Source organism: Triturus cristatus, chromosome 4_1 (assembly GCF_964204655.1).
Source record: "Triturus cristatus chromosome 4_1, aTriCri1.1, whole genome shotgun sequence".
In the NCBI taxonomy this organism is placed as follows: domain Eukaryota; kingdom Metazoa; phylum Chordata; class Amphibia; order Caudata; family Salamandridae; genus Triturus; species Triturus cristatus.
Window position 1 is genome coordinate 932428565 of NC_140585.1, and position 27468 is coordinate 932456032.

At 47.4% G+C, this 27468-nt stretch overlaps 1 protein-coding gene across 2 annotated transcripts in view; it reads right to left on the bottom strand.

Moving 5' to 3' along the window:
* The window catches only part of GOLGB1 (golgin B1), a 315045-nt gene that overhangs the window by 173842 nt on the left and 113735 nt on the right, over positions 1-27468 (bottom strand). For both annotated transcript variants that reach the window (XM_085653794.1, XM_085653791.1), the window contains one exon: positions 15473-15546. In XM_085653794.1, the coding sequence (XP_085509920.1) occupies positions 15473-15546 (74 nt within the window). The remainder of the gene's footprint in view (positions 1-15472; positions 15547-27468) is intronic.

Below are 27468 nucleotides of genomic sequence, written 5' to 3' on the forward strand. Positions count from 1 at the left end.
CCAGATCCCCCAGATGAGCATCCCACCCTAGAGTGGAGGCATCCGTGATCACTGTGGCCACCGGCGGAGGAAGCTGAAAGGGCTTTCCATGAGACAGGTTGCCCTGCACACCCCCAACAAGTCAACTCCGCTGCAGCTTCTCTGGAGATTCTGACCTTCTCCCCGAGATCTCCATTGTGTTGATACCACTGCCTGCGGAGGCACCACTGGAGTGCCCTCTTGTGCCAGCGCACATGACTGCTCAACAGTATGCAGGAAGCGAACAGACCGAGCAGGGGGTAGAACCTTCAGGACTGGAACAACCGCTCCATCGCAAAATCATCTCCTGAATGTCGAGAACCCTCGGCGGAGGCGGAAATGCCCGACACACAGTAGTGTCCAGTATTGCCCCTATGAACAGTCAGCACTGAGAAGGCACCAGGTGACATTTGGGTACATTTATTGAAAAACCCAACTTGAACAACAGCTGCGTTGTCGCTTGCAAATGGCACATCACTAACTCCGGAGACTCTGCTTTCAACAGCCAGTCGTCCAGGTAGGAGAAAACAGGAACCCCTAATCTTCTGAGATGTGCTGTTACAACTGCCATCACCTTCGTAAAGACTCGCGTTGCGGAAGTGAGATCGAACGGAAGAACTGCAAACTGATAGTATTGCGATCCTACCATGAACCGGAGATACTTCCGATGCGAAGATGAAAATACGCATCCTGCAGATCGATGGACACAATCCAGTGTTCCTGTTCAGCGCAAGAAGAACCTGAGCCAAGGTCAACATTTTGAACTTTTCCTGCCTGAGGTCCAAGATTGGCCTTAATCGACCGCCCTTTTTAGGGATCAGGAAATACCGGGAGTACCCTTACCCCTTTCCTGGTCCGGAACCACCTCTATCGCACCTTTCTGTAACAAGGTAAGAACTTCCTGCTGTAAAAGCAGCAAGTGGTCCTCTGAGCACCAACCCTTGCGAGGAGAGTAAGGAGGAGGAAACGCTAAAAAAGGGAGGGTGTACCCATTCTCTACATGATTTAAAACCCAACGATCTGAAGTGATCGATTTCCAATCTTGTAGAAAGTGGGACACCCGACCTCCTACCGGACCAACATGTTCTAAGATGGGGGATCTAGAACTGCTTTCCTGAAGTACCAACGGTGACGGGAGGAGAAGTGGAGGAGGAGGAGGATTGCTGCCGAGAGGCTCCCCCTAAGACGTCCTTTATTTTTCCCTCTGTACGATTTGTACAAAGGATTCTGCTGCTGCTGCTGTCTCTGTTGAAACTGTTGGCGGCCACGAAAGGAAGCAGCCCTCCCAAAACCACAATACCGCTTGTAGCCGTATCCCCTAGACTGCGTCTGAAGGCCTAGAGCCCTTGCAGTTGCTCTGCTATCCTTAAAACGCTGCAAGGCAGAGTCAGCCTTAGTTCCAAACAGTCTCGACCCATCAATGGGCAAATCCAGCAGAGTCGCTTGAACATCAGGAGAAAATCCGGACGATCTAAGCCAAGTTTGTCTTCTTGTTGCCACAGAAGACCCAATCACACGAGCCACAGAGTCAGCAGTGTCCAGACCCGATTGTATCACCTGACGGGCCGCAGCTTGAGAATCAGAAAGGGCCTCCAAGAAATTATTCCGATCCTCTTCAGGCAACTATGGAGCTAGCTGCTTGACTGAGCCCATCAGAGCATGGATATACCTCCCAAGGAGACAGGTAGCATTAGTGGACTTTAGAGCCATACTCGCAGAAGAAAATACCTTCTTTGCCGCTTGCTCCATTTTTTTTAGAATCCCTATCACCGGGTATGGTAGGGAAAGAACCAGAAGATTGCTTTGAACAAGAAGCCTGGACCACTAAGCTTTCCGGTGACTGATGCGAAGACAGAAAAGCTGGATCCCCAGGAGTAGGCCTGTACCTTCTTGAAATGGAACGAGAAACTGCAGGAGCAGACAAGGGCTTCTAACAAACCTCCAAAATAGGCTCCGTCAAAGTCTCATTAAAAGATAGCAGAGGTTCAGAGGCTGTAGAAGGTGTATTAAGAACCTCAGTCAGGGGTGCGTGGCCAAGCCGAGCTACATGATGGCCGCTTGATCTGTCGGCTCCACCGACCGAGCACGAAATCCGCTACTTATCCGTTTAAAATTGCCTACTTTAGGACTTCGATACCAGCATCAGTGATCGGAAGGGCTAAGGAGCTGATCGATCCCTCCTGTGGCCAGAAAGGAGGGACAGAACATAGACAGCGAGCCCAGCGCCATCGGGCCTAGTTGAGAAGGCGGCGCGGCCTGCGAGCCGGGTGTTTTTTATGGAGGCGTGCACTCACCGGGACTGCTACCTCTGGTGATCGGAAGGTGGTGCGTCGGTGTACTACATCCCATCGTGTCACACGGAAGGCCGCGGACATCGGCTTCTCCCTCCGCGGGCCGCGATCCACTGTGGGCACGCCACCGACTCTCCGGAGCATGGATGGGCTGAATTTGTGCGTGCACCCGAGAGGCCGGTAAGTGTGGAGCTGCGACATCGGCATCGGTATCTGCCCCCACTTAAGGGAGCAAAGCTGTGGAGTGACTGAGGTGAGGTGTGAGCCTGCGCCGCCGACGCTTTGGTGCCCTATATGGGCTGAAATCGATGCGTGTATCCAGGCAGCTGGCAGTGGCGGAGCTACGGCGTCGGCATTTGCATCTGCCCCCACTGGAGGGAGCGGTACTGTGATGTAACTGAGGCGAGGTGGCAGTCTCGCACTGGCCGAGAGAGAGGTGCGTAGCCAGGCTGACTCTCGCCTTGCTGGGAAGACGTCCCGAGGCTCCGTGCATCAGGAGCTGTTACACTGCTGCGTGGTTGCCATATAAGCCCATGTCCAAGGGCAGTTGATGATTGGGACTGCTTCTTGACCTGCGCCATACCTAATGAGGGCTCTCTAGCTGGGACACTGTCATAACCGCAAAACACACAAGATGATGGACGGAATGTTGCACATTGGCAAAACATTCACCCCCAGCCACAGATCTGGGTTTAATCCATTTTTATTTTGCTCACCACGCCACCCCAGTTCAGACATGGCCATATGCAAATCAGTCTTGACCCAGTGCCTCATGGGAACAGGTAACCTAATGGAAAATTTGCTACTCAGGATGACTTCACATGGGTAATCTTTGATAAACCGAAATCCGACATTAATATGGGGCCTTTGGATAGACTACTCCTACACTGGGAACAGAGATGGGTGTTCCGCATGAGGAGTCATATCCTCGGCTTAAATGAAGATATACCATGGAATATACTGTAGATAAATAATATTCTATGGCGTTGGCTGATGGCTGACGTGGGACCCGTGCTCTCCATGCCACTGGAATCAAGCTATCCTGGCTGAAGAGGGGTGAAGCCCCGAAACCGGTCCTAGGATGCTTGTTTCCAGTCGAGGGAGGACCTGGCTTGGCAGTTCGGGCTGGACTGTTCCCATGAGGCACAGGGTCAAGACTGATTTGCATATTGCTGGGTTCAAACTGGAACAGCATGGTGAGCAAAAAAACAATGGATTTAGGCCTAGGTCTCTGTACTGGGGTGAATGTATGACATTGTTCTGCATTATGTCCATCAACTGTTGTTTTTGCATTTGTCACCACGAGTGGGAAGGGTATGCCCAGACGTGGGTCCCGTGCTCTCCATGCCACTGGAATCAAGCTATCCTGGCTGAAGAGGGGTGAAACCCCGAAACCGGTCCTAGGATGCTTGTTTCCAGTTCAGGGAGGACCTGGCTTGGCAGTTTGGTCTGGACTGTTCCCATGAGGCACAGTGTCAAGACTGATTTGCATATGGCTGGGTTCAAACTGGAACAGCATGGTGAGCAAAAAAACGATGGATTTAGGCCCAGATCTCTGTACTGGGGTGAATGTATGACATTGTTCTCCATTCTGTCCATCAACTGTTGTTTTTACACTGTCATAACTCCCAGGGGTGCCTGGATATACCATAGGAGAGCCCTGACTTCCGCTGAGAAGCTCCTGTGTGGTGGAACCCCTTTTCCCTCAACGCCGACCTTGAAGTACAGCTGAGGCGTAGTTCTGAAGAGGCCCTGGCGTGCATTTGAGACCATCCTGGTGCTGGGGGGTCCAGGACGGGTGCTACCAGTAATCTGCACTCCTGCTGTTCATGGGCTGTGACACGCAGTGGAATAGAGATTGGTGCTCCTGCGACTACTGCCATGTATAATACCCATTACAAACTGTGAATAAGCTCCACAGGTGGGATCTGCCTGCCTCATGGCGGGGGGGGGGGGTCGCAGCTCGAAGGCAACCCTGCAGGCCAAATTGACGAAATATGCATGGGAGGGCGGCCCCGGCACGAGACCCAAAGGAACCCAAAATGCATCCGATAAATCTGAGCCTGGTGGGAAACGCAAGGAGCCAACATTGCAGGACATCCTTGAAGCCATCACCAATGTTCGTACGTCCTTGGAGTCGCGTATCGACACAGTATCCACAGAGGTGTCCCTTATCAGGGAGGATATGCGCTCGATGAACTTGCACTTAAAACATGTCAAAATCAAGGCGACCCCCCTGGTGGAAGACACGTCAACGCTGCAGAAGAAAGTGGACGACCTGCAAACGCACACTGCTAAGCTAGAAGCGCAGTTGGAGGACTATGAAGGACGTTCCAGTTGCAACAACGTCCGCATAATTGAGGTGCCGGAACGTGCAAAAGGGCCATCGGCGGACCTCTTCGTGGAGGACTTGATCACTAATTACCTTAAACCACGGGGACTTTCCAACTTCTCCATGGAGCGAGCACACCGGGTGCCGGGCGGCCAACCGAGGCCTGGAGCCCCTCCGCGACCACTTCTGGCCAGACTTTTCAATTTTCGTGACAGGGACGTCATCCTGCAGTGTGCCCGCTCCGCCCCGCCAGTGGAATTCCTGGATAGCCGCATCACTTTCTTCCCGGACTTCCCCCTCAAGGAGCAGCGACAATGACGAAGCTTCTTGGAAGTCAAAAAAACGCTCCGCGACAAGGACTTGAAATATGCTATGATGTTCCCGGCCAAGTTGAGGGTGGAATCAGAGGGGAAATCCTGGTTCTTCACCACCCTGGAGGAGACCTGGGATTGGCTGGAGGGCTGGCGCACAGCGGGCCGCCGCAACAATCATGCCTGGGGCGAGAGGATGGACGGAGACGCCCGAGCTTCTGGTGGTGGCTCGCCCATGCAGGACTCGAAAGAGGCGGAGGGTGGTGCCGAATAACTGGTCTGTACTCTTTCCCTTTTGGAGATGGAATGGTTGAAACAAAACGGCGGGCTGTGGGGCTAGGGATGTCTCAGCCACCTGCTTCGGACTTTGTTGCCCAGAGTTAGACTGTCATAGGCGACTTGGCTGAACTGCTCTCCCCGAAGTTGGCCCGTTCTTCTGTTACCTGAATGGGTGTCTTTGGGTGTATTTTAGGCCCTGGTTGATGCTCTTAGCATGCATATGCTTGATTATTCATGATGATGTTGGTAAAACAAATGTCTCTAAGATGGGTGCTCGAGTTGGCTGCACACCCGTAAGTTCTTGGAAGGGTGGGCGATAGGCACTCTGCTAGTTTGGGGGGCGGGAGGTTTTGTTTCCGCCGAGCAGGGAGGCAGGGAGTGGGGGTTTGGGGGTTGTACGTTGGGTCTGTAGGGCGAGTGGGGTGGGATTGTAATTGTGTTTTGATGTTGGTATTGTTTTTGTTCTGGCATGCTATATTCGTTTGGGCACGAATGCAAACTACGGCATTTGCGATGTGGGTACTGCTATCATTGACTACAGTATTGGGACTGTACGGGAATCCTTCTTCATCTCCCCCTTGATGTGCCCCTCTCCGGATCACTTCACACCTTTAATTTTGAGGAATGGGTACTATGAGTAGACAGAAACTTACTCTGCTCTCCTGGAATGTGAATGGGCTGGGGGACAGAATTAAGAGAGGGGTGGTTCTCCAATTCCTCAAAAGACACTCGCCAGATATTGTGTTCCTACAGGAGACCCACTTGTAGGGTAATGACTGTAAGGCCCTGTCTCGTTGGGGCTTTCGGTTGGTGGCTCACTCCGCCTTTGGTTCTGGTTCCCGGGGGGTGGGCATCCTGGTCTGTAAATCCTTCCCCTTGACTATTAATACAGCTCGAACTGACCAACTGGGTAGATTTGCGGCTCTGTCTGGGATCTGGAAGGGAGCCACCCTTAACCTAATCTCAGTATACATTCTACCTGGCCTCCACACACAGGCCTTTTTTGATCTTGGTGAGATCCTCTTGGGCCTGCCGGACGGGCGTTTGTTGATCGGAGGCGACTTTAACTCCATTGTCTCAGATTCTCTAGACCGTTGGCCCCAGAAAGACCTGCTATTATCCTGCAAACGGACCATAGTTTTCTGGGTGCTATGGGGCTTGTGGATGTCTGCACCCCGCAGAGCTCCAGTACACTCATCTTTCGGGTCCCCATGGCACCATGTCAAGCATAGACTATGTACTCACGCTCACACACCATCTTCACACAGTCAAAGAAATTCGACATTTGGCCAGGGGAATCTCAGACCACTCTCCTGTTCTGTATAGGCTAGAGGTGGGGGAGCCCTCGGTTGGCCGTGTGGCGCCGCTAAACTCGTGGTATCTCACGACCCCCTCAATCAGGGATAAGGTTCTGACTGAATCTGAATTGTACTTCCAGGAAAACCTGGGATCGGTCAGCTCATCAGTTTCACTCTGGGAAGCCCATAAGACTGTCGTACGGGGGGTAGTTTTGGGACAAATCGCTGGTCACCGCAAAGAGAGGACACGCTTAGAGGAGGAAATCTTAGACCTGGAACGCGTGTGACTCGGAGAATGTGCAACACCAGCTCAGAATTAATTGGGTGCGCCTCTTATACTGTCAACCGTTGGGGCAAGTGGTTGTTAACAGCCGGAAATCCCCTGTCTTTTCTCTTGGTCGGGGAACCAGGCAGGGTTACCCCCTGTCGCCTCTCCTCTTTGCCTTAGCCTTCGAACCTCTGGCAGCATGGATCCGTCAGGACCCAGCCATTAGGGGCCTTAAATGGACACATGGGTGGGAGGATCGCATATCATTGTATGCTGATGATATCCTGTTGTAGCTTGCCTCCTCGGCAGCGTCTCTTAACGTGGCGATGGATATATTTAATATTTTTGGCATGTTCGCCGGCTATGTGATCAACTGGTCCAAATCGATGTGCTACGTTCTTAGTGGGCGGCGACCTCGTCTTCCCAGGGACTGCCAACTGACTGAGGATGCGGACAGCTTTAAATATTTGGGAATCTGGGTGTCCAAGGACCTGTTGCGCTTTTATGATAATAATCTTCGGCCGCCACTCGCACATCTTAAATTCGACGTCCTACACTGGAAATCGCTCCCCTTGACCCTCCTCGGACATGCGGCCCTATTCAAGATGATGTCCCTTCCCCGTCTATTGTATGCACTACAAAATACGCCTCTTCCGGTCGCGGCATCATACTTCAAACAACTGGAGGGCACGGTGTGGTAGGGCAAACCCCCTGCATTGCCACACAAACTCATATTGGGATGGTTTGATGGGGGCATTGGACTCCCAGACATGAAAAGATACTACTGGACCTCACAGCTTGCTGCTATTAACCAATGCACATATAGATGGCATAACGACCCGGCGTTTCAAATCGATTGTTGGCTTCTCGCCGGGGATGAGTTTGAGGGCGCGTTGTACATGAAATCTACGAAAATCCCCTAGACTGGCCCGACCAAACATGCCGTGCAAGTATGGAAAGACGCCACTAAAAGCTTGGGCTGGGAGGGCAGGCTCACTCAAGCTAAGCCGCTTTGGCACTGTGACCAGCTGGGTCGGCTGTCGCGCTCCTTGGGTTTCGACAAATGGAATATTATCATTATATATACCGAATCGGGGAACTCTGGAAATCCGGGAATGTCATACCCTTCTCCCAATTACATCAGGAATTCGAAATGGCCAACTCTGAGCAGTACTGCTATTTCCAAACTAGACACGCTTTGCATGCAGTTCTCCCTAAAGGTACGACCCTCCCCGTTTGCACCCCTCTGGAGGACAAGATTTTAGATGGTGATTTGCCAGAAAAAGCCATATCTCTCATATATAAAAAGCTTCTTAACAACATGACTGATCCCCTAATCCGATTAATGGGATCATAACATTGCTGGCTTGGATGATGAGGAATGGCGGGCTGCAGTGGCTTCTCCCCGTGAAGTTGCCATCTCCTCTAGACTCCGATTGGTCCAGCTAAAGATCCTCCATAGGACGTATCTGTCCGGTTCCTTGTTGGTCCGTATGGGCTACGCCCAAGACAGTGGCTGCGCGTAAAATTGTGGGCAAGGGGGTGCCTTCATCCATACACTCTGGGAATGTGTGATTATCCAAAAATTCTGGGAGGGGGTAGTACTCACAATGGCGGACGTATTGGGGCAGCAGATATAGTGCAGCATCAAACTGATTTTGTTGAATATATGGGACCCCACTGTCCTCACGGCCAAAGAAAGGACCTGGGTCACTTTGGGTTATATGGTGGCCAAACAAAATATCGCCAGATTGTTGAAGGCTTCAAACCCACCGTGTGTGGCTGACTAGGTCAAAGATATGGACTGGTGTATGGCGACAGAAACACCTATCTACGCCTCCAGGGGATGCCCGAAAAAGTGGTCACAAATATGGGGGCCATTGAACACCTTCTGGGGGGAGATATGTGTGTCGCCGGAGAGCCGTGAGGATGGTGTTGACAATGTTGGTTAACGCGGTACTCCTGAGGACTAACTAACTGTATGGGGGAACTGAGATATTGATTTTTTTTTCCTTTTTTCTTGCACTGTGCGTCATTGATTATATATGCAACGCTATGACCATATTGTATACATGCCAAGAATTTTTCAATAAATATTTTTTTTTTTAAATAAATTTTTTTTAAGAAGGAACCTCAGTCAGGATATTAGATTTTACCGCCGCTGAAGGAAGTTGCAGATCAAGCAACTCAGCTGCCTTCCTTATTACCACATGATAAGGAGCAATGTCTTGCAATACTCCAGCCTTTGGAGACGAGAGATCATACTCAGGAGAGGTATCCAACCGACTAGCCTCCTGTAAGCCCTCAAACTCGGCGCCGACTCAACAGCAGAAGGAGTCCGAGGAGTGGAAGACCTCGACGCCAGAAAATGCCAAGCCGGAGTTGACGGCAAAAATGGCACAAAGGGTGCTTGAGCATATTGGTGAGGCACACCCAAATTATAGGCCAAAGGACCCACGGGGCCTGAAGGCGCACCAGATGGAGTAGAGGCCCTGGCAAACATGCCAAACATCGCATTAAGAAAATGCGTAGGGTCTGAGCCAGGAAAAGGAGGATACGGATCCGTACCTTCCTGAACAAGAACCACCTGAGGCAGAACTGGAGCCTGCGAAGACGGAGACGGCGCCCGCACACGTGAAGCCACACGGCCTAGAGACAACTCCCTGGGCGTCGGAGACATACCAGGAGCCGGAGAACCTTCAGGCGATGAAGAGCCCTCCGACGCCGGCGACCTCGTTACCTGTGGAAATGGAGTTGGAGAAAATCTTAGATGAGTAAAGAACGGGGTTGGCTGCCTCAATACATGTACAATTCCGTAAATCAGGAGCAGTTGTGCTACCTTGACAGCTCTGGCATTCACTCTCTGAGTCGGATGAAGGACGTATTGTACATAAACAGAGACAGCCGGCCCCGTTTTTTACAAATCTAAGATCTTGAGCGCACTAAATACGTGTGATCTACACAGCCCCTCCATCTCCTCTCACTGGTGTCAATCCTACATGGTAACAGCACTTGCAAGTTGGCAATAGGCCACTGCATTTCTGCCCCAGGAGCTACCCGCTTCTCCGCTGAGTACGTTTTCATGGTCTACTTTTTGGGTGTGGTATCTCAAATGCCAAGCATGAAACCACTTTTTCTGGCTTTATATACATCAAGCATGTCTTGTCGCACTCGGTCCCGGGTGAAAAGCAGATGTTTTTCCAATCCAAGGTATCAAGATAAAAGGGTCTTTCAAATTATTTACAGAGCGTATGAGCATAGTCTTTAATAGGGGCAATACTGATTGCTCCTTTGGCTTTTGAGTATGTTTCAAGGTGGACATCATCCTCTTCAATCTGAAGTGGGACTTGGTGTTTCTGTGTAGCACTTACCTTCACTACATTGTATACTTAAAGTGTCATTAGGTGGAGAGGTCCAACATGGTATGGCTTTACTGGTTTGCCATCTTGCACATCCATCTCATAAATCCTATGAACCTGCCACACAGTGTCCTCTTATTCTTCTGTTCCTGGTGTCTGATATATGGGAAGTGGGTAGTAACAAATGTCTTGCTCAAAATCAAAGTGAGCATGCTGAGGCAGAAACAGCCAAACAAATGTTGGTGTTCAAATGGTGGCCACTTCCTTTTTCTTAGGAATGAAGAAAGTTTTGTTCTCCTCAAAAATCACTTCTGCAAAATCTTACTTTCTTGCAGAGAAGCTCTGAAATCCTTGGAGACTTGAGAACAATATGGCCATTGTCAAGGTTCTGTGTTTCCTAAAATTATTAGGATCACACCCAGTACATTGTCTAAGCCCCAAAAAGAAACAGAGACCTTTTAAGAGAAAACGAAAACTAGCAGGGTTCTTCCAGCCCTCACACAACACAGATACCGGTATTTACAATGAGCACATTTATTATATACTAATCTTGTACAAATGAAGTAAGAACTACCATAATATTCAACAACTCAGAGAACAGACGAATGATTACTGAATGTGAACTACACTACACTTATTTTCATCACGCATCCCTACGTAATGGATCTAATTCCCTACCTAAATAGATATTATATTTCTACAGTTATACACTAAATCATGTATCCCGGTATGCCATTTCCTATTAGCTCTTAAGACAGAGAAACTTTTATCAGCATCGTCTAACAAAAGGTTAAATCGGCGTTGCCCCACCCTAAACAACTGTACCATTTAAATACCTTTGTATTATATGTTGCTCTATGACACAAAGAGGGTCTCTCTATTGGGTTTCTGTACTTGCTATACTGGACAGTCAAACAATGCTTCTGTTCCAACTTCAGGAAGCACACAGTAGCAGTTACTTGCTGTTTCTTTCCTGGGTCTGTATCAGAGGAACTACGCAAGGTCATTTTTACTGATGAGCATAGCTACCACCTGTGTAACGTTGAAGACAGGGGAGAGTGGAAAAATTACTTCTCCAGCCTGTTACGAGCGGAAACAAAAAAGAGGAAATCAAGTATATTTATTTTTGTAAGTCTGCACTTCTAGCATGATCCCATTATTTCAATCTGTAAGACAAGCTTTCTAAGTCACTCTATTGCACAATGAACAGGTGATCATTTAAAAACTCAAACAACCATCACAGGTCAAATATTCAACTCAGTGAATGCGTATTAGATGTTGAACAATGAATGCTAGAAAATCAGTATACAAGTAAATATGAATGCTCTTCAGATTGTCCTCCCCCTTCACTATGCTTTATATAATAGTCAGAGGCTACTTAGTTATATGTTAAACTCTCTGCTGCCCTTGTGACTTGGCCCTTGCTATAGAAATACTCCAAATAAATTCTATAAATAAGGACTATAAATACTGACAATAATGTGACACTTTTGTATTTGAAGCCAATAAAAAATTGCTTATAAAAAACGCAATAAACTTCTCCAAAACAGCAATACTCACATGTGGATCACAGTAAAACTACATTGCATATTCTCGTGGCCCCAGGAAATGGGGGAACCACCTATCACTGTGAACAAAGTGAAAACGCTTGAAGTAATAATGGTCTTAAATCTCTCTCTTCAATACCAAATCAATAAAATAACTAGGGACCTGTTCTACACTATGAGAATCCTTTTATGCATTTAGCCCTACCTAGGGCTCTCACATAAGGTACAGGAATTTCTGGCTCTGGTGATATCAAGAGTGGACTAGGCAAACTGATTCTAAATCAATCTGAATAAAAATAAATTCAATTGCCAACTACAAACAGTACAGAACAATGTAGATAGAAAAGCTCTCAAAACACAACATTACTTGGGAGTGGCTAGAAGGCTATCATTCAAATGCCTCTACATTGCACACTGAGCAATCCATGGGCTGGAAGTAGTGTCTTACTACTGAAACGCAAACTATACAATCAAAGGAGAAACCTCAGATATATAAAGGCTGCAATACTGTTAATTCCTGCTTTCCATAAAACATCAATAGGAGGTAGCCGTTTTTCAGTCCAGATGTGCAAATTATGGATTTAACTGTTAAAAAAAATAAGACCAATACACAATCAACAGTGATAAACCCAACTAATATTTGTGAGATTGTATTAAGCAGTAAGGGTCAGGTTCACAAAGATTTTGGACAAGCTGCAAACTGCAGATTTTGCAAACTTAAGCTATTCACGAATCCACGGAATAATGTACCAAATCAGAATTAGTTAAATCGTTAAAGAACAGAGTGCACCTATGATGGCAGACAGTTTCCCACTTTAGAAACACACAAACAGTTATTCCTATGAAGGGAAGGGGTTACTCCATAGTGAAAATGAATAGGTTACTTACTTTCAAGCATCTGTTTTTAGTGTGTAGTGCTGGGGTCAGACATTAGCAACTTGTTTGACTTCGAAGAATGCACATGGACACCGGTTCCATTATTAGATTCTTTTTTGCAAACAGCAGGTAAGCATAGAGCAGGAGCTAAGACAGGTTTATGCCCATGTAAGAAGTTATATACGGATAGTTTAATATGTAGATCCAAACAAGTGTACATCTGCAACAAACAGTGACTGCCAGGGAGGGGGGTGGGAGCACGTGAATCTACAGCATTACATACTATGAACAGATGTTTACAGGGTAACATATTTCATTTGTAGCATGTGTGGCAACAGATGCACATGCTCTGCATAGACTGTATAGCAGTACTCCCTTAAGCAGTGGATTAAAACAAAGTTCTTAAAAGAGTTTGGTCAGCTCTACCTTGTTTCCGTGCTAAGACAACAACACAGTAATATTTGGTATAAGCATGGGGAATGGACCACGCAGCTGTCTAACAAATATAAGTTATAAGGATATTAAAGGAAGGGCATAGCTGCCTCTTTCTTACACATGGTTGCGGCCTAGGCTGGACAAGCAAAGTACTTTTGGCCTTAATGTAGCAGGTTTGGAAGCATTTGACCATCCAAGTGGCTATGCCGCCTTTGACAAAGAATGGATTTTATTAGGTTTTGCAAAAGTAAAAGAATCTTGCAGAAAGGTTTGGTCCTGTCAATGACGTACATGAGGGCATATTTGATATCAACAGTGTGAAGGGCCCTTTCTGCTACAAAGTCTAGTTGAGGAAAAAAGACACAAAGGTGTATGGTTCAATGGAGGTGAAAAGGGGATGCCACCCTTAGAAGAAACTTGGGGTTGGACCGGGACAACTCTATCATTGTAGACGTGGAAGAAAGGCTCACCTAAAATGAGAGCCTGCTGCTCGCTAACAAGCCTTAGGGAAGTAACAGCAACAAGGAAGGCGACCTTCCAAGAAAGGAACTGTAATGTCATAATCTACTGTGGGGGGAATTTATTCCCATCATCTCCTGGGTCAACAAAAACTAGCTGACTTTGGTAAGAGTCTGACCCAAAAGTTTCCCGGAGCGCTATATGGCGGCTCCTAGGTAAAGGTGGTATTTTGTCAGAATCAGAATGAACTGGGAGTAGGCAAGTTGGAACAGATACGTTATGTGACCTCTGTCTAGGTCGAGATGGATGCGGTTCAGAGTCTGAAAGGACAATAGGATCAGTGTCCTCCTGCGGCACCTGCAGAGTACGGGGCTGGAGTTAACTTGGCAGAAACCAGCGTGGATCGTGGTGCTGGTCATGGAGTTAGCTCCGAAATCACAGCTGAATCCGAAATGGGTCCAGGAGTAATAGACTGAACCAAAGACAGATTTGAGGATGGTAACCTAACTGGAGACTTCCACAGATCTGTGCACAAAAGCACACCAGAGGAAGCTGGCAAGATGTCAAAGATTTGCATTCCTTGAAAGACTCAATTTGTTGCGACCTCGCTGACGGTCCCAGAAATTCAGGGTGATTCGGGATCAACTGTGGAATCGGCTCTTAGGCAGGGGACTGACAGCAGGACTGAGGGGCCCCTTGATGGCCTCAGAAGCAGATTCACAAGACTGGGATGAGCCCTGCTTGGCCTACTTATGCTTCTTCTTGGACCCCACTCACCCGAAGACTTGGAGCTCAACGAAGACCTGTCACTTGAGCGGCTCCGAGAGAGCAAACAAGTCCGTGCTCTAGACTTCGAACAGGAGTAAGGCTTCCTGGAGCATATGGCATGCTCAGTGGCTTCATGATTGCAGATCACCTTTGGTTGCATAAGGTCAAATGGCTTGGAGTCTTGACCTGAACCCAAATACCAGAGACACACTTTGTGGGGATTGGTTATGCACATCTGCTTGCACCAGCCCCTACAATGTTTAAACCCTGTATTTTTATAAGGGGGTATTTTTCCTTCCACACTGGAAAATAATTTTGCAAGGAAAAGTTAAGAGCGAACTCCGGATACTCGTACCCGGGTGTGGAAAGAAATGACCTGATGTCAGTGCATTTGGATGGCTCTTACACGAAGCCCTAACCATCACTTCCGAGGCAGAACGACGGAAACAGGGAGCTGTATGCCACCATATACCGGTAGAAGTGGCTATGCTGAAAACCCTTCTGGATCCAGTCTGGCACCTGAGGACATTCTAAAGGTAGGGAATCTGTAGTTAGAAGTTTCCATTAGAAGTGCACATTTCTGCATGGTTTACTTGTTCAGAATTTCTGAATGAGTACATTTTTGGAATCCACATATTTTGATAATATACCCCATCGGTCTATTGGAATAACCCTATGGGAGAAAATTTGCAACCATTCTGAGTAAGGCCCAAAAAGGACAAGAAGACTCCTCTAATACGCCACATGCTCAATGTTGTGCACCTTCCCACAGTAAGAGCAGTAATAGAAGTGGGCCTCAGTCAGACTCAAAGACTTGTTATCACTGTCAAAAGGAACACAAATGTTTGATGAATTTCAAGTAAGTATTTTCGATAATAATAACACAAAGCCCAGGTCATATTTTTGTCCTCAGTCCTTGAGATTCTGGACTAAAACGCTTGTCAGAAACATTGGGCAATTATTTATAGTTTCTATACCCGAGTAAACAGAGACATGTCACAAAGTGACTGAGATCTTCCTTCTTATTCTTGCAAGCTATAGATGCCTAGCAAACGTTTGAAATATGGTGCTTTGCCAGAAAGAGCTATTTTAGAAAAATAAAGCCTAACTTTATTCAGCTAAAATATACCCAAAACAATATTTCCTATTACAGAAGTACAGCACAGGAATCCTTGTAGTTCCACTGAAAACAACTATGAGATATCTCATTCCGGTCTTATATAGTAATTACCTTTATCATATGTTCAGTAGTCATCACAGGTAGGGAAGACACCTCGTTATTGCTGGTGGAGGAAGACAATGTCTCTGGAAAAGAAAAAGAAGATATGGTAATCAGCCCTGCATGACAGAAGAATGCAGACAAACACACCAAATATAAACGAGAAGCAACGCATGATCCCACATATTTTACTTGCTGATGGCACTCTATAGATAACAAACAAGTTACTTATCTTCAGTAATGCCTTCTCTGGTATAGACTCTATTTAGCCACAGATTCTTTACCTTAGAATATTCCTCAGGCGTTAGCCTGAATTCTGAAGTATTCAGGCAGTACCCCAGCCCAGCAGTAAGTGGTGTCGTTCGTGGTGGCAGGCTGTCATCAGTTAATTTAGTGTTTTTTTACGACTGGAGTGTGGAGCCATAATAAAGACTGACATCTGTTGTGCAATTCGAAGGCTGTTAGAAGGCTGACACTGTAATCAGCACGTAGAGCAGGGAGGATGGGAGGGCTGGTAAGGAATCTGCGGCTAGATATAGTCTCTACCAGATAAGCTGTTACCAAAGGTAGGTAACTTCTTTACTTGATAGAGACTTCTAGCAGCAGATTCCTTACCTTTGAATAGATAGCAAAGTAACACCTGCACGGAGGTGGGTCTGTAAATCAGATTTAAACCATAGCAGGACCGAACAGGCAAAGTGTCCATCACGATGGACCTGACTGTCCAGGCAGCAGTGCTAACCAAACATCTGCAGAGAGGCTCAAGTAGCTGCCGACAAATGTCCAAGACAGGGACTCCGCAGCCAATGCAGTGGTTGCAACCTTGGCCCTGGTGGAATGAGCATGCAAGCCCTCAGGGAGTGGCATCTTGGCCAGTGCATAGCAGATCTTGATGCACAGTACTATCCACCTTGAGATGACCCATTTCTGCACAGCCTTCACTCTTGGCTCCTATGTATCCCACAAATAGTTGATTGGGCACCCAGAACTCTTTTATGCGATCAAGGTTGAACAACACTCTTTTTGGGTCCAGGCAGTGGAGTCACTCCTCCTCTTTGGAAAAGTGAGGCGGAGAATAGAAGGTAGGGCAGGTGATGTTCTGGCCTACATGGAAAGGAGTCACAACCATTAGAAGGAAGGAAGGAGGCATGTGTCCGGAGTACCAGCTTGTCCGGATGAAAGATGTTGTAGAGAGGGTGTGCCGAGAGTGCCTTAAATTCGCTGGCCATCCTGGCCGATGTAATGGCCACTAGAAAAGCAGTCTTGATGGTCAACAACCGAAGAGGGCAATTTTTCAGAAGCTTAGAGGAACTTAACCACAACGCGCAACTTGAACAAAGAAGGTTGATCCAGCAACTGCAAAAATGCTGAAATGGCCTATAAATAACCTTTAACCATGCCAAGAGCAGAGCGCCGCTGGGCTAAGGATAGAACAAAGAGAAGAACCTAAGAAAGGGGTGCAGAAAGCTGATTGATGTTCCTAGATGCACGCAACAATCAGAGTGGGGGGAATAAGAAGCTGTGATCCATTCGGCTTCTAATGGCTAGTACAATTAATCAGGGAGGGGGAGAATGGATCACTTGTCGTGTGAAATCAGGGTCTAAGTCGTGTTGGGACCGTATAAAAACCCTCATATACATACTTAGGCAACTGGCGGTATATCTTGACTCTCCGCCTGGGTGTACTGTTACAGCATCATCATAGGGTTTTTAGATAGTACATGCTGTCCTCGCCTGGAGGTAGACCAACTGATTTACCAGTAGCGTCCAGAAATTAAAAGAGGGCGTGCAAGTGCTCAAGTGCAGTAAAGTTAAAATTCCCTACATCACGAGTACAAGAAAAAAATGTAATTTGAAAAAGTAGTGATGTGAGAAATTAAAACGATTAGTTGGTGCGTCTGTAGACCCAGTTACTAGTCTACCGCACTAGTAGGTCAACATGTTTCAGCCTTCTTGTATAGTCTCAAGGCTTTCGTCAGGACCGGGTGTTCTTAGGGGCTCATTGTGGCTCCTAAATAGAGTGGATAACTTGCCACTTTTGTTTTTCATAGTCAGATCTTTTGTATCTGAAACTAAAAGAGATAAAATACTATAGTGGTAATTCTTTGCAGTCTTCCCTATGATTTCTAAAGTAATGACTGTTCTGTCCTATTGTGTGCAGAAGGATTGCTGTTACAGTTACTTTCTTGAGTGCCTTCGGTGGGCTTGACTGTATTGAGTCAGAGATTCCATAATGAGAATCTTAAAAAACTTAGCGAGCTTAATTAGTTCATGCGAGTGTGGCAGTTCAAATGGTGGCGCCGTTATAAGGAAGAAAGTGAAAAGTATAGACAGGTGTTTTTTAGTCTATCGAGATGGTGAATAGATGTAAAATTACAGATTAAGCATTAAAATTATACACTCTTATTTTTACACAAAAAGGTCAAAGTTAGTTAACCAACACGTATGATTATCTGCACAGTGTGGATTTCATGTAGGTAGGCGGTTGGCTAAGGTGTATATTTATCTTACGTTATTAGCGGTATTTGGGGTGAGAAACGGACTAACCCGCAATGATGTTTACCTTATTACTGTAGTGTTCTGGCTTAATAGAGGTGCCATAGAGCGATGAAAGACTCTATTTCTGTAAGAGTAAAAGGTTTTAGTGTCATCTATCTTACCGGAAAGTTCCATGCCTCGTGTGCGAGTTGAAATGGCTTACCGATCTTCATGCAATAACGACTTGTTCGGTCTCTGAAAACGGCATCCCGGTAAACGCGAGGCCGCGTCGATACTGATGTCAACATGATAAAAAGACGAATGTGTCTCTGTTGGTTGGCACAGTTTAAGAAAAAAGACGATTTTGACCATTTCTTTTTATTCAAGGGTTCTCTTTCAGTGATTGTGAAATATCCGTGATGGAAATGTAAGAAATGTAAGAAATGGATCACGTTTCATTTTGTTTAATTGTTTTAGCAAGTGTCCATTGCTGGCTTAAAATGTGGAAACAGTGATACCTCACAATTACTGTCACTTCCTAAGTAAATCTGTTGTATCGAAAATTGAACTTTAGCTTTCTGTTTGACTCCAATGTTTTAGGTAAAAGATAACAAATGAAAAAACAGGGGGTTTTTGTTATTGATCATCATTTTGGTGCCATTGAGTCAAGTATTCGTTTGATGGTCAGTGTGGACTCATGATAAATCCACAAATTGGTGTTTCTTTCCTAGTGTATCCTCGGTTGTTGTTGAGGTTGGACTCCGGGTCAAAGTGGCCTTATGTGAAGTAGCTACAATAATGTGTGCCAAGGAATATTATTGTTCAGTCCTTCACTGTCAGTTTTCAAACGATGGATCCAACGTTGTTCTTTTTCAAAAAGGACTCGTTCGGCATTTGAGCTTCTCGTGTATAATGTCTCCAAAACTACCCATTTGAGATCATCTGCTGAGTGGTTGTTCTCGATATAGTGCTTGCTCATCTTCGTAGTGGCTTTTTTGCAGTTTACATTGCTCTAGTGTTCACCTATGCGTAGTTTTACTTTACAGCATGTCATTCCTATGTACTTGTATTCACATGGACATGTTATCATATATACTACATGGGTGGTATTGCAGTTCGCATGTTGGCGTAATGTCCAAGTTAAATTAGGTAAGAGTTGTAATTTCTTGGTGACTTTTGTCAATTTGCACACCGTGCAGGATCCACATGGGTAGTGTCCCACTATGGGATTCAAATTCCATGCTGTGATGATGCTTTCTTATTGGTTACTGGTGTTGCACTAGTTGATCTTTTATATTTCGTGTTCTTTAATTGGCAAATCTCGGTGTTGGCCATTGTAGAATATTAGACATAAGGATCCTCCAGTTTCTGTTTATGATCTTCTTAACTGTATTTGTTGATATTTTATATGTGGTTACACAGGGTAATAGATCTGATGGTGTTTCTCGTGGTATTGTCTCTAGAAGGCTCTCTCTAGGCTGATTCCGAGCTAGTTTTTGGCATTTTCTGATGATTTGTTTTGGGTCATCTCTCATCTCCAATTTATTCCCCAACTCTAGGGCTTGTTCTTTGTAGTCCTTTAGGGTGCTACAATTACGGCGTAAGAAGTGGCTATATGGCAGATTATCTCTAAGGGGGCGAGGATGAAAGCTGTTGTAGGAGAGAATGCAGTTTCTTGCTGTGGGTTTGTAAAAGGTTTTTGTGTGGAGGGTGTCGCTCTCAAAGTAGATGGTAATGTCTAAGAAGTCCAATTTTGTCTTGTCCGATGTACATGTGAACTTCAGACATTCATCTCTACTGTTTATCCATGATAAAAATTCCAGCAATACTTCCTGGGAGTCCTCCCATATCATGATGACGCCATCTATGTAACATCGCCAGAAACGTATTTGTGTCTGAAAAGGGTTGTCTTGGTTTTGTATGAATTGTTGTTCGAAGTTACTTACATATAGGCCTGCCACACTAGAGGCGAAGGTACTTCCCATGGAAGTACCGTGGCATTGTTCAAAAAGGGTTCCTTCATATTCAAAATAGTTTTCAGTGAGCGCTAGTCTACAGCACTCCAGAACAAAATGTCTCGGTGTCTTGTAGTTCCACTCTCCAGAGAATAGAATATCCTCCAGAGTCTCCAAGATCTTCTGTTGCGAGAGACTCGTGTAGAGACTCTCTACATCGAGTCCTACTAGCTACATGGTTTTTGCATCATACGTTTGGCCTTCTAATTGATTCAAGAGGTCTCGTGTATCTTTGAGATATGTCGGAGGGCTTTGTACCAGTGGTCTTAGGAACTGGTCTGCGAATTGAGTGTCACGTTCTGTGTTCCCTGGTTCCTCGGAGCTGTGCTGATGCCAAATGGGGTCCACCTCTTGACCTCCCCAAGTCCGGATATATATAACAGCGCGGACTGGTGAAGTGGTCAAGCGAGGGAAGGAAAGGGTAGGGACAGCGGGGAAGGAGATCTGAAATGAGAGAGAGCGCACCGTTAATATATACACCCCCAGAGACTTTGTGGACCCTGTGTGAATCCCGAATGGGTGCCTCCCCACCCCTACCTGAAATGAGAAGCAGGGGAAACAGAATAGCGGATGCGGGGTTGATTGCGGTGTGGATTACCTCTGGTCCCAGGAATCCCGGAGACCGGTAGGATCTCTGTGAGAAATCCAGTCTTTCCTCAACCGAGGATGTAGGCAAACCAGTAGAGAAATGAGCGGGGTTGTGTCTTACGAAAAGTGTACCAAAACCCCAATCTCATTTATACCCTGACATAACAACCAGTGATTATACAAGAAAGCAATGTCTCCCAGTGGGAGTCTTACTGCCAGCGGAGTGTGTCTCCTCCCGGGAATCCTCCAGCAGCAGGACTCACCAAGGACTCTGGCGTGGTGATCCATGGCCAACCGCGATGCTCCTCTGCATGAGACGAGGCAACCGTCTCTCCAACAGAGGGGCTACCTGGGAACTCACCACTGCCAGGTTGATGGCTGGCACACGAAGCTTTAGTGCTCCTCTGCACGAGACGTCGCAACCGTCTCTCCAACAGAGGAGCGAACAGGGAACAAGCAAATGCCGGGTTGGTAACTGGCACGCGAAGCTTTACTGCTCCTCTGCACGAGACGTCGCAACCGTCTCTCCAACAGAGGAGCGAACAGGGAACAAACAAATGCCGGGTTGGTAACTGGCACGCGTAGCTTTATTGCTCCTCTGCACGAGACGTCGCAACCGTCTCTCCAACAGAGGAGGGAAGAAACAAATCCGGAGTCGGGTTGGGAAAGGCTCAGGCAGGATACTCACAACTCGAAAACGGGAGCCTCCGGAGCTGGTCGACAGGACTGTACGTCACACGGAACGCCGGGACTGCATACAGCATGGGAATAACCAGCGCCTGTCCGTCCTTCCGGGTTCACAGATATAGGCGTGGCGCGCGCGCATGCACGATGCGTGCCAAGCGTCTCGCGCTGTGCCTCATGGGAAACGTAGTTCTTTCTCCCGGATGCCGCCGGGAATGGGACAGTCAGTGTTTACCGGGTGCTCGGCCTGACATTGAGATACAGGTTCTAGCACAGACTCTATCCCTGAAACGATGGGATGACCGGGTGGTGGTATTCTGTCTTTGTGGGTTTTTGGTAATGAGTAGAAATAAGGTACTCTTGGTGATCTTGTTCTCAGGAAGTCAGCCTCTTGTTTGGAGACCCAGTCATTTAGTTCTGCCTCTTCTACCAATAGGTCAATTGTTGTTTGGAGTCTCTTGGTTGGGTTTATAGTAATTTTCTTATAGAACCTCTGATCTGTGAGTAGATCTAGAGATTGTTTGGTATATCCCTCTTTGCTTAGGAGAGCAATCGCTCCCCTTTGACCGCTGGTTTGATCACCAGATTTTAGTTTTTTCGTAAGTCTTCCATCGCTCTCTGTTCTTTCCTCGTCAAATTGACATAATTTCTCTTAGCTGTGGGTTTGATGTTCTCCACTTCTTTCATTATTGCTTGCTCGAAGGCTTGTATTTCTACAGGGAAAGTGTGGCAAGGTGGACAAAATGTTGATTTTGGTTTTAGATTAGTGTCACTCTTAGGGACCTCATTCTCTCTGTTCATAAAAAAGGCTTTTAGTTTGATTTTTCTACAAAATTCAGCCAGTTCACATCGTAATTTAAAGATATCCAGTGGGGGTGTCGGAACAAAACCTAGTCCTTTATTCAATAATTTCTCCTGATCTGTTGTGAGGACTGTATCTGTGAGATTGATTACCAATGATTCGTTGAGCTGGGTCCGGGTTGTTCTCGCGTCATGCTGCGAGTATGTACTTGCCTCTCTTGATCGTTCCAAGTTACTCCTCTTCTTCTCCCTCTCCTGGTATTTGGGCCTCTTCCTAAAAAAGGAGGAGGAGGTGGTGGCATATTCATCATTGGTCCCATTGTTTGTGGTCCTTGAAAATATGGGTTCATCCATCCATTGAAGTTCGGCATGTATGGTTGGAAGTTTGGTTGAGGTTGGTCAAAGTATCTAGGTATTTGCCATTTATTTCCTCGTTGATGTTGGTTCCGTTTATATTGGCCCCTTCCTCGTTTGGGATAACTGCCTTCATCACTACTCCAGTCAGAATTGTTGCTGGAGGTTTCTCCTGTCGAATCTTCATCACTGTGGTCCGGTGCCACATAATCTTCTTTGGCATAAGGATGCATTTTTTCTAATGAGAATCGTTTTAGGTCTTTACTCAACTTCTGGATTTTCTTCTGTGTAATGTAATCCTTGGTCTCATTCATCTCTCGATTTATCTCATCTAATCTTTTCTTGTATACTGAGATTTGGACTGTGGTCTTAAGTTTGGCTTCGCTCACTTGTAACTGCCTCTACTAATCTCGTCGCTGTTTTTATAATGAGCACCAGATAATCCTAGTACACTTCCATGAGATTGAGGACCAATCTTTGTGAAAAGCTATATCTTTAAGGAAGATATATGGCGCATTCTGCACCCATAGTCCTTTTGGAGCAGCACTGGCACGTAGGTATTCTTTCATTATGATGCCATGAATGGCAGTTCTCGCTTGATCTTTTTTTATTTCAGTCAATTCATCCCATTCGTTAGTTTGTGTGAGAGTTTGTGTCAGATCTTTGTCTTGCAGTAGGGATGATTCTGCTAGGATGGCATTCACTTCTTCCTCCGTATAGCTCAAACCAGCATTCTCCGCCATTGCTCTATGAACCGCTTAGATCGCTTCTTTTTTTTGTATAAGTTTATAAATACCACTATTGTGGTTGGTTTTCAACAGTGATATAGCTATATTGTCCGCAGTCACTGTGATTGAAATTCCCACAGCTGTGTGCTGCTTGAGTATGTAACAATCTGAGTGGAGGGAATAAGAAGCTGTGATCCATTCGGCTTCCAATGGCTAGTACAATTAATCAGGGAGGGGGAGAATGGATCACTTGTCCTGTGAAATCAGGGTCTAAGTCGTGTTGGGACCGTATAAAAACCCTCATATACGTACACAGGCAACTGGCGGTATATCTTGATTCTCCGCCTGGGTGTACTGTTACAGCGTCATCATAGGGTTTTTAGATAGTACATGCTGTCCTCCGCCTGGAGGTAGACCAACTGATTTGCCAGTAGTGTCCAGAAATTAAAAGAGGGTGTGTAAGTGCTCAAGTGCAGTGAAGTTAATATTCCCTACATCACCAGTACAAGACCAGAGACCGGAGCGGGGACCGGAGTCGAGCTGGAGCCGCACCGGCCCCGGAGCGGTGCCAGGATGGCGCCTGCCCGACCCCCCGCTGAGGCAACCACCTGCGTGGGGGAACGGGATGGGCCCGGGGAGGGGCCCGAAGCCCTCCGTCGGCCGCGGCCCAGAAGGAGGCGAAGGTCGCCCGGCAACCCCTCTGGCGGCGCCAGGGACGATGCAACCTCCGACTCGCCCTCCAACGAGGCAGCCGCCTGCGAGGAGGTACGAGAGGGGCTCGGAGAGGGACGAGGGATCCGCCCTCGACCCGGAGCGGTACGAGAAGAGGCCACCGACCCCTGTGGCTTCGCACGGTCCAGCTGCTGCCGGCGCCGTAGCGGCATCAACTTGGCCTTAGACAGGACCACCCTGCCAAGGGACCGAGAGGGGTTCGGGGATGAGACCCGAGCCCCGACGACCTCCCGTGACACCACAGGGACCCCCGCGGGAGTTTGCGACGAGGCAGAGATGCCGTGGCCTGAAGGAGGAGCCCCAGAAGAGCCGCACCCCAACAGCACCACATCCTCCAAGCCTGGATCCGACCCAGTCGGCGCCAGGGCCGGAGCTACAGGCGGCGCCGCGGAGGGCCCTGCGCAAGGCGAGGGATCCGTCAACGCCCCAGGTGGGGAAGGAGGAGGAGACGCCAGCGAGGCCTGCAAAGCCGCCGCGTAAGTCTCCATCTGGACTCTCGATGCCCCAACACCGGGAAACGGTGGATAGGATGACACGCGGGGCCGCATCACCCGCGGAGAGTCCACGCCCCCGGTAGGCTGGAAACCAGCCCCCGGGGACGAACTGCGACACTTACCCACCAGGGAGCGACGCTCACGTGACATCGGAGAAAGGCGAGGACGACGACAACGTCCGTATCTGAAGCCGTCTGCTGAGGCTGATCGAGAGGAGGACGTCGACCTGGAGAGACGCGCTGAGAGAAGTTTCATTCGGTGCTCCCGCCGCGACTTCGGCTTCAACTTTTGGCACGCAGCACAATCTGAAGAGCCATGATCCACCCCCGAACACCACATGCAAATGAGGTGAGGGTCCGTCGCCGACATAAGAAGCCCACAAAACGTGCAAGATTTAAAGCCCGAAGGCATTCGCGCACGATTTCTATAAAAAAAAGAATGGCAGAAAGAGGGCCTTAAACAGGCCCGCAGCAAGGAACGGATTTGCGTTGCACACGGAAAAGGAAAAAACTGACGTGGGCGCGCTGGGGCGGGTCTAATGTGACCTCGCTGACATCACGTACGCGGACGACGCCTGGGCGGAGTCGTGTGATGTTACCCCGCCCCCGGCGCGCAGGGATGCTGTGGCAAAAAGTTTCCAGATCCAGTCTCACGCCTGGGGATAATTCTACGTAAAGGAATCTGCGGCTAGTAGTCTCTATCAGATCCTGTAGACAATCTGTAAAGCCCTCCGGTCTGATGTTACTGGCCTCCAGAGGTGCAGGTGATGGCATGGTGCCCATGATTTTTTTTCTTTTTAAACAAATTTTATCAATTTGCAATAAGACAGTGAAAACAGCCCGCAGGGCGTTGTGAAAGACATGACATCCATCTCAAGATTCAAAATAGTGGGACACAAAAGTGTGGAATAATCCTTCAGTATCGATTGTCAGTCCACCTGTTGGGGAAATCAGGGAATGCACATCTTAGGCCAAATGGCATAGTGCCCATGATGGCCACAGGGCAAATTAAAGGGTTTTGGAGGCTGCAGGGGGAGGTGAGGTGGACTGACTACCTGGCTACCTGTCTCACGTGATGTTTGAGACCAGTTTCCTCAGCAACAAAAAAAACGAGAAGCATGTTGGCCCTGGTGACTGGGAGGGTAGTGAGGTGGTTGGAAACTCCTTTGTGGCCACGCCATGTGTGTCTGCACTGGAGCGGGTGCCGAGAAATGTCACGGTCTCGCTGGCGGCTCTGCTCTGGATCCAACACCAGATCCACTGAGCCTGACTAGTGCCGAGGGCGAACACTCTGGCGAGGATCAGGGGGGCCCCTCATGATCCTGTACAGCCCTATGGTGCTTCAGAGGGGATAGGGTCGCCCAAATATGAGATGCATGGCCTCATATTATTCTTTAAGCTGGGCGAGGGTCGCTCAGGCTCTGGGAAAGTCAGGGAAGCATGGAGCAGATCCTGATTCAGGTTCCGCCGAAGAATGCGGCCTGGAATGCTGACACTCCTGCTGCGACTTGTCGGAAAACTTTGATGGCACGGCGAAGTCAAAGACCTCTTCAACTTCTTACATTTTGCTTGCTGTGAGACTTACCCGATGATTTTGAACGAGACGGCGATCGCCGGGCCAGCTCCACAAATGGTCCCAGGACCTTCCGCAAATCCAGAATCTTGAGCAAGTGCCAAGGACCTTGAGGGAACACTCGCTTAGCACCTTCGGGTGCAAGGAACATCAGTTCTCGCAGGTCTTGGAGTCGTCATCCCTCTCTAAGCACGCCAGACAAACCAAGTGTGGGTCTGTCACAGACATCTGCCTGTGACTGGTACCACATGGTTTGAAACCAGCAGGCGTCTTTGGGGACATCCTGTCACACTAGAAGAGACAGTCTATTGAAAAAGGGTTTGGCAAAAAGTCGAGAAAAAAACTGCTAAAAAACGAGTTCCGATAATTCTTCCCAGATCAGTTCTTTCCTTTCCGCACAAAATAAAGCTGAAGTCAGAGAGCCAAGTTGGAAGATGACGCAGAGCTGAATGACGCCACCTACCGGTGCGCAGGGGGATTACTCGACAACCTCTCGATCAAATCGGATGCCTGGGGAATAGTCTAAGGTAAGGGATATGCAGCTAGAAGTCTCTATCAGATAGTCCTAGTGCAGAAACAGATCTCCTCCATGATCGTTTTTCTCTGTAACTATCCACCATGCACCCAAAATAATCATCCTGCTGAAATGACCTCCAAAAGTCCCAATCGTTGTACAAAAACTCCAAACATGCGCTTAACTCCCTTCCAAACTACTGCAAAAATCCCAGATAATTAACTCTGTCTCAACTGACAACCATCAAATTGTCATAAAAAGCTCCATCCAGAATTAAATGTCCAGAAGGAACTCTTTAAGAACACACTTTTTCCAGATACAATTGATATAACTTTCCGCCCAGGCCACCCATGCTCCACAATACCCTCACACGACCTCCACTCTTAAACACCATGTTGGAAACAAACTTGCACTATTCGGTCTGCCTAGCATGTATCTTTTTATTTATTTATAAAGTGATGAGATTAGTAGGGCACCACATGTGGTGCACTGTGATTCCAACACTCTGCTGATGAACCCCTCAAAATTGTACATACTTAAATCACTAACCAGAATAGTCACTCTGTCTGCACGACTACCTGATTAATGGAAATAACTTCACTCCACAACACTCCAGAGAGGTCATCTCCACTGATCCTGACCTCTAACCCGCCATCATTTAGCACAATAAAAACAAGCAGCCAGCAGCCCTCTTTTATATAGCAAGGACATGCTTCAACGAACCCCAGGATCAAAAGGTGTCCCAGAGAGCCAGCAATATGCTCACATATTAAGTCAGGTTTTCCCGAGTTCAGGCATTCTAACATACCCAACATCTGCTGAATTAAGTTACTAAATCCCAACCCTCCTGTTTAATACACTGTAACATATAAAAGTCTCAAGCGACCTTACATGAGAAGACAGCTAGTGATCAGCAACTTGGCACATGCTAACACTTTCATGGCCAGGTTACACTTGTCTTGTCTTGTCCACAGGAACACTCTCAACCAACACAGACGACACCCTCAGCAGCGCCGAACACCTGCACTTCCAGATCCACACTGATCTC